Source organism: Amphiprion ocellaris, chromosome 15 (genome assembly GCF_022539595.1).
Source record: "Amphiprion ocellaris isolate individual 3 ecotype Okinawa chromosome 15, ASM2253959v1, whole genome shotgun sequence".
NCBI classification, from domain to species: Eukaryota; Metazoa; Chordata; class Actinopteri; family Pomacentridae; genus Amphiprion; species Amphiprion ocellaris.
The window spans coordinates 27,615,788-27,623,452 of record NC_072780.1 but is presented as its reverse complement, the minus strand read 5'-3'; the positions used below and the strand labels follow the sequence as shown (position 1 = coordinate 27,623,452).

General features: G+C 32.7%; 1 protein-coding gene across 1 annotated transcript; it reads right to left on the bottom strand.

The window, feature by feature from the left end:
- Positions 1-1,631: 1,631 nt before the first annotated feature.
- LOC111572448 (saxitoxin and tetrodotoxin-binding protein 2-like) lies at positions 1,632-5,701 on the bottom strand. Its single transcript, XM_055017840.1, has 6 exons — positions 5,448-5,701; positions 3,884-4,023; positions 2,521-2,615; positions 2,114-2,239; positions 1,897-2,016; positions 1,632-1,755 (listed from the first exon to the last, which is right to left on the bottom strand). Exons 1-6 carry the CDS (start codon positions 5,646-5,648, stop codon positions 1,691-1,693), a joined length of 747 nt encoding a protein of 248 aa, XP_054873815.1. The 5' UTR covers positions 5,649-5,701; the 3' UTR covers positions 1,632-1,690.
- Between the last annotated feature and the right edge of the window lie 1,964 nt (positions 5,702-7,665).

The window sequence follows — 7,665 nt, the reverse complement described above, 5'->3', positions numbered from 1 at the left end:
TTGCAAGTTTACTTTCAGTTCACTTCCTGTTTGTCGTTTCTTGTTTATTCAGCTTACAGTTTACATTTTTTTACTTATGTTTTTCTATTTATTTTCTATTATTATTTTTATTTTATAGTTATGTTTTTAGACACTGTTCCTTGGCATCTACTTAGTTACTTCTTATCTTATCTCATCTTATCTTATCTTATCTTATCTTATCTTATCTTATCTTATCTTATCTTATCTTATCTTATCTTATCTTATCTTATCTTATCTTATCTTATCTTATCTTATCTACTGAATGTTTTGCATGTCCTTGCATTATATTCTGCCTCCTTTTGCTGTTTTGTTGTCTTGTGTTTTTTTTTGCATGACTTTGTGTCTCCAGTGCTGTTTTGCATCTCTTTGTAGTTGTTTTGCTTCTTTTTGCAGTAATTTTTGCATCTTTCTGCATTTATTTGTCATCATTTTTTGTGTCTTTATGGTGCTTTGTGTCTCTCAAGATAATTTTGTATCTCTTTGTGGTCATTTTGTGTCTCTTTCTACTTACTAGTTCTGTTTCTCTGCATCATTTTGCAGCTTTATGTGTATCTTTGTGATCATTTTGAGTTTTCCTTGTGTCTCTGTGGTCGCTTTGTGTCTCTTAGTGGTTATTTAGTGTCTTCCTACAGATGTTTTGTGTTTGTTTGTATCATTATGTGATGCTAGGTGTCTGTGTTTGCTGTTCATTTCTTTATGGTGAGTTGCATTTCCTTCTGCTTGTTTTGTTTCTCTTTGCATCATTTGTGTCTTTGTGTGTTTTTTTGCTACTCTTTCTGGTGTTTTTTGTGTCTCTTTATGGTTATTTTGCATCTCCTTCTACTTGTTTTGTGTGTCTGCATCATTTTGCATCTTTCTGTGATTGTTTTGCATTTCTTTGTCATCATTTGGTGTGTGTTGTTACAGTGTTTGTGTCTCTTTGTGGTCATTTTGCGTGTCTCATTTCATCATTATATGTTGCTATGTGTCTGTGTGGTAATTTTTGTCTTTTCATGGTTATTTTACATCTTGTTCCAGATGCTCTCTTTACATCATTATGTGTTGCTAGGTGGCTGTCTGTGGTTGTTGTGCATCTCTTGTGGTGATTTTGTATTTTTTCTGTGGTCATTTTGCATCTTCTATTTGCTTCGTGTTTTTGCAGCTGTTTTGTGTTTGCTTCTGCTGGTTCTGTTTATATTTGTTGTAATTTTGTGTCTCTTTACAGTCATTTTTGGTCTCATTCTCATTCTTTTGTGTCTCTTTGCATTAATATGTGTTATTTTTCTGTTTGTGGTTGTTGTGCATTACTTTGTGGTCATTTTGTGTGTCATTGTGCTTTGCATCTCATTCTTGTTGTATTGCGTCTCTTTGCATCATTTGTGACTTTCTGCAGTTGTTTCGCTACTCTTTCTGGTGGTTTTTGTGTCTCTTTGTGGCCATTTTGCATCTCTTTGTGTTTTCAAATGAGCTCTGGGATTTATAAACCAGAAACACTCAGAAGGCTGAGCTGATTTTAACTGAACACCCAGAACCAGAGTCCACTCATCTGTTTAAAACTTTATTAAAGAGAAAACAAACAGATTTGTTTTTTTTATATCGAGCCACATGAAAACATGAAAAGTGACACATGCTCAGGGTTCAGAATTTGCTTTTATTTTCTTTGTCTTTCTCTGATTTGTTTTTCGTTGGTTCAGGACGCGTGAGCATCAGGTGCCGGTGGCTCCGTTGGTGGAGCAGATTTCTTATGAGCGAAATCTGCAAGGAGAGAGAATGATGTTATTAGATTTTTTGTGGCACTGATAAAAATAAAGCACGTTTTGCTTTATTATTATTATTATTATTATTATTATTATTATTATTATTATTATTATTATTATTATTATTGGTTCACATTACCTGCAACTCCGTCGTAGCTGTATGGTTTGTCATGAGGGAATTTCAGACACTCAGCATGTTGCTTGTGATCATCGTGGACGGTCTTCACCTTCTCAGGGTCCCGATGGTGCCCATCCTTCCCTGATACACAACGACACACACACCTCAGTCAGATTTCACCTGTTTGAATGCGCATTACAGCCACAGGTTTAATTGTGAGTTTGTGTGTTTGCGTTACTGTAGCTGAGCAGGAAACGGTATTCTTTCACGTTGTAGGTCATCAGCATGCATTCGGGGCAGGTCTCATAGAAGATTATATCAGCGGTGTCATTGTAGTCCTCATGCTGTCCATCAACCTCCAACCCTGACACACACACACACACACACACACACACACACACACACACACACACACACACACACACACACACACACACACACACACACACACACACACACACACACACACACACACACACACACACACACACACACACACACACACACACACACACACACACACACACACACACACAAAACAAAGAATGTTGTTTTTAATGATTTATAAGCAACAAGGGCTGAAGGTTCATGTTGGACTCCGGGTTTGATGATGGTGGTGTGTGTTCGTGTGTTAACGTGACTCACTGACGTTGTCGGAGTGGATGTTGTGGTGGTCGTGGTCGTCAGCATTGTGGACCAGCGTCTCGTTGATGAAATAATCACGCCGGTTTGGACCAGTCCTGAAACACAAACCGGCATGATTTATTTATTCATTTAATTTGTATATTATTAATTATATGGTATGTTGAAATTTAATTTAAATTGTATTACTTACTTTGATGCATTTTTCTGGTGTTTTTTAAAATATGTTTTACTATATGTTTTTTTTAATTGTCATTTATTAAATACATTTTAAAATTTAGTTTTGCTATATTTGTGTTCTTATTTTCTTAATTTTCTTTTAGTTATTATTGTTATTATTATTTTGTTATCATTTATTTTTCATAGTTATACCTTAATATCTATTTTGTCATCTTGCTGTTTTGCTATTTTTGTCTTTATTCTTTAATTTTATTGTATTGTATTTTTATTTAGCTTTTTCATTTATCATTTCTATTTATTATTTTATAATTATTTTATTTATATTTTTCTTGTCTTTTATCATTGATTTTTCTTTTGTGATTGCTTGTTTTATACTTTCATTTTGTCATTTTGTTGCTTTGTAATTTTTGTCATTTAGTTTTTAAAAAAAATCATATTGCATTTTTATTTAGCCTTTTTCATTTATTATATTTTCATTTTGTCATTTTCTTGTTTTTTAATTTTTGTCTTTATTTTTTATTCTTTTATTTTATTGTATTGTATTTTTATTTTTTCTTCATTATTTTTATTTAGTTTGTTTTTCTTTTCTGTTATTGATTTTGCTTTTGCTATTGTTTGCTTTATATTTTAATTTAGCTGTTTTGTTGTTTTGCAATTTTTGTCATTATTTAGTTTTGTATTTCATCATATTGTATTTTTATTTTATTTTTAAAAATGTTATTTAGTTTTTTCTTTTCTGTCATGATTAATTTTCTTATAATTTTTTAAAAAAAAAATATTTTTTAACATTTATATTTCTCTATAATTTTTTTGTTTACTTTGTTGTTACATTTTAAACTGTGGTACCCCCCCCCCAAAAAAAAACAAAAAAAACAATAAAAAATCACAATTTGGGACAACATTATATTACTGGATTCTAATTATTGATGCATTAACAGTTTCATCACTTTAATGTTGCAGCTGATGAAGTGTTTTTGAACTACTTCATATCTGTTGCTTGTGAATTTCTCCTCAGAGATCAATAAAGTTTTATCTTAATCTATAATTTTCCATCATAATATATTTGTCGATTGGAATTTGTATTTTTCTGCAAAGCAACTAATCAAATAAATGAACCGGAGCAGAAAGCACAGCGACTGACTGAGGATGATGATGTCACTCCTGAACCTGTGATGTCAGAACTCACTTGTACAAGTTCCTCTCTGTCATGATGAAGGTTTCGTTGTCAGCGTGTATCTCGACATGGGAGCTCTTGAGGTTGGACAGCATGCTGTGGCCGTCGTCATGATCGGAAACAGACCAGAACAGAACCCACTCACCCTCCAACTGCAGGAAGCAAGAAAAAAGTCAGAACCGGTTCCTCTGGGGGTTTTTTATTCATGAAAACCCAGAAATACACATCTACACAAACTCTTTCCACAAAATAAAATATATACACTACTGGTCAAAAGTTTAGGACATCCCAGTTTTTCAATTGTTTTATTGGAAATTATGCATGTTAAGGTCTCATTGTACTTTGAAATGAAATAAATAAATAAATGAAATTTTAAAAAAATCTATTTAGAGGATAATATGCTTCCTAAACTTTTGACTCCATCTTTGGCAGATATAACAGCTGAACACACTCGTGGCATTCTTTCCACAATGGAAATCAAATATTCTTCAGAAAGTTCTTCCCAACCCTGTTGCAGAAGTTCTCATAAATGTGTGGCACTTTGATTTCACTTCTCTGTCCAGTTCATCCCAAACCAGCTCCATGTCTGGAGACTGTGCCAACCATTCCATGTTTTAGATGAAGAAAATAGCACACCTTTTTCTAAAGATACCTTCTTCTAGTGCCACGTGTCACTCCATAATTCCATTTCCCAAAGTTATCCACAATTCTTCTATCTTTTGTTATTTGTTAGTGTTTGTCAGACCTCGTCTTACCTTTTGTTGTCTGCCAGAGCCCTTGATTCAATTACCTTCTGTAAAGTTAACAGTATGACTAGAAAATAATTTTTAAAAAAAGGTTAATAATCATACAAAAAATCTTTAAGTATTAAAATAAGTCAATAAAATTCAAATCTTAAAAGTAAAATGAAGACAGAAAAAAAGATTGTTTTAAAAAACCAAAATTTTGATATAAAGTTAACAACATGAAACAAACAAACCTTTTTAAAAAAAAAACTATCATATACAAAAATATATGTAATATTGATATTTGATCATTTCAGCTTTTTATTCTACAGTACTACAAAACAAAGATGAGTAGTTCAATGACTGTTGGAAAGTTGAAAAACTAACCAGTGTATTCTGCTTTTACAGTTTCTGGCTCTGGTGAATTGGTTTATTTTGGGATGGATTTTGGATTTTTGGCTTAATGTCAAAATGTAACTTTACAAACATTTTTAAAATCACAATATATTGATATTTGATCATTCCAGCTTTTTAGCACAAAACCCCCTTTTTAAAATATAATCATGTTTTTTTTTTTGTTTTTTTTTTACACATTTTTCTACTTTTTTGTTATAGAAAAGAATTTGTATAGGAGCCCCCTTTAAACTGCTTTTTCTGAATTTTCAAGAATAGATTTGGTAATTTTTTTTGTACACAATGAGACAACAAGGACAAGTAGTTCAAGGATCATTGGAAAGTTGATGAGTTAACCAATGTTTTCTGCTTTTAAAGTTGAATTCAGGTGAATTGGTTTAATTTGGGATAGATTTGAGGTCCTAAATAAACAGAAGTGCGATCAGAACCACACTCACCTTGTGCAGGTCTTTCAGGTGGATTTTGTTGTTCAGATCGTGGCAGGGGTCCGGGGCTGCGGTGTGGTCTGCGGTGGGGGCTGCGGTGTGGGCTACGGTGTGGGCTACGGTGTGGGCTACGGTGGGGTCTACGGTGGGGTCTCCATTGGATCCGACCGCCAGCAGCAGCAGCAGCAGCACCGCTCGCTTCATCACGCTCATCCTGCTGTGAGACTGAAAACAAACACACCCTGCCGTGAGCTGTGAGCTCCGAGGACCGAAGCTGTTCAGTTTATAAGCAACCGGGCACACTGCGGCCACGGCTCGGTCCAAAGTGTGTGTGTGCTCAGTGGGTTACTGAACTCTGACTCAGGTGCTAATTCATGGAGTTCATTTCAGGTTCGGTTTGCTTACGGAGGCGGAAAGGTGACTCTGTGGTTTTAAAGTCCTCCAACTGTTTACACCACAAAGAATATAAAACTATTACCAGGAAAGTGATCAGAGAGCAGCAAAAATAGCAGAAATGTACTGAATCTTTTATTATTATGATGCATTTGTATGTATAAAGCATGAAAGTGTTAAAGACTTCCCATGCAGTCAGACAGTTTGCTCTGCAGCAAACATTTGGAAGCATTTTAAACCTATAAGTTTAAATTTAAATGATAAATCAGAATCTGGAACTCAAACAAATAAACACTGAAACCGGTCGAAATAAAATTTGGAAAATTAAAGACTTTAGGGGCAGAATAACAAACTACAAGGACTTGATAACAAGATTTCCTTCACTTTTTATCAGATTTTATGTGAGAAATCTGCACGTCATTTTCTCCAAATATATACATATTTTTACATATAAATTAAAATGAGAAATCAGGATCTGGAGCTCAGATTAATAAGGACTGAAACTGGCTGTTGCATTAAAATCCAGAAAACATTTGCACATTTTCATAAATTACTAGAAATAAACGCAAAATTCTCATTTAAAAAACTCTTGACATAAAGCCGTAAATATGACAATAATATATATTTTTTAAAGAAAAAAGAAAATTATCATATAAAAAGTCAAAAGTATCTAAATATTAGATAAAATCATGAGAAAAAAAATCTTGATTATGAGCTTAAAAAGTCTAAATTTTAACATAAAGCCAAAAGTATGTCAATAAAATATATACACTACCAGTCAAAAGATTGGACACACTTTCTCATTCAATGCTTTTTAGTTGTTTGTATTGTTTTCCACATTGTAGATTATTACTGAAGAACAACGTTTTTTTGTTTACAGCATAATTCCATATGTATTATTTTATAGTTTTGATGTCTTCAGTAATAATCGACAAGGTATACAATAATTTTTAAAAAATCACTGAATGAGAAGGTGTGTCCAAACTTTTGACTGGTAGTGTATATAATAATAATAATAATAAATTTTATTTATAAAGCGCTTTTCCAAAAACTCAAAGACGCTGTACATAAAATACAATAAGATAAAACAAAACTGTTAATTAAAATCAATAGATAGTAAGTAGATAGATAGTAGATAGTATAGTATATGAAAGAAATCACCATAAAAAAGTCAAAATGATCTAAAAAAAAATTAGACAAAATCATTTTACTTGGAACAGACTATCTATCTATCTATCTATCTATCTATCTATCTATCTATCTATCTATCTATCTATCTATCTATCTATCTATCTATCTATCTATCTATCTATCTATCTATCTATCTATCTATCTATCTATCTATCTATCTATCTATATCGTTCAATGGTTTTTATCTGTAGTTTGTATTATAAGATAAAATGTAAAATACAATAAAAATGACAAAAATGTGATAAAATCATCATTAAAAAAAATCTTGATTACGATTTTAAAAAGTCTAAATTTTGACAAAGAGCCTGATATATGACAATAAAATCTACTTTTTTAAATTAGATAATAAATCAACAGTTCAAATTAACGTGAGGAATCATGATCTGGAGCTCAAATAAGTAAAGACTGAAGCTGGTCGTTGCCCTAAAGGTAGGAAAACATTTGCACATTTTGCAGATTTAATGTAAATAAAGACTGAAAGGACTCGATAAAAAGATGTCCTTTGCCTTTTCACCACATTTTGTGTGGGACTGTGGGGACCGAGGGGGGCGGACATGATGGCACCGGTCACCTCCAATCAGATTTTGCAACAGTGATCCGTGGTGCTGTTTGTTTCCACTTCCAAGAACCTGAAATCAGCGTGACA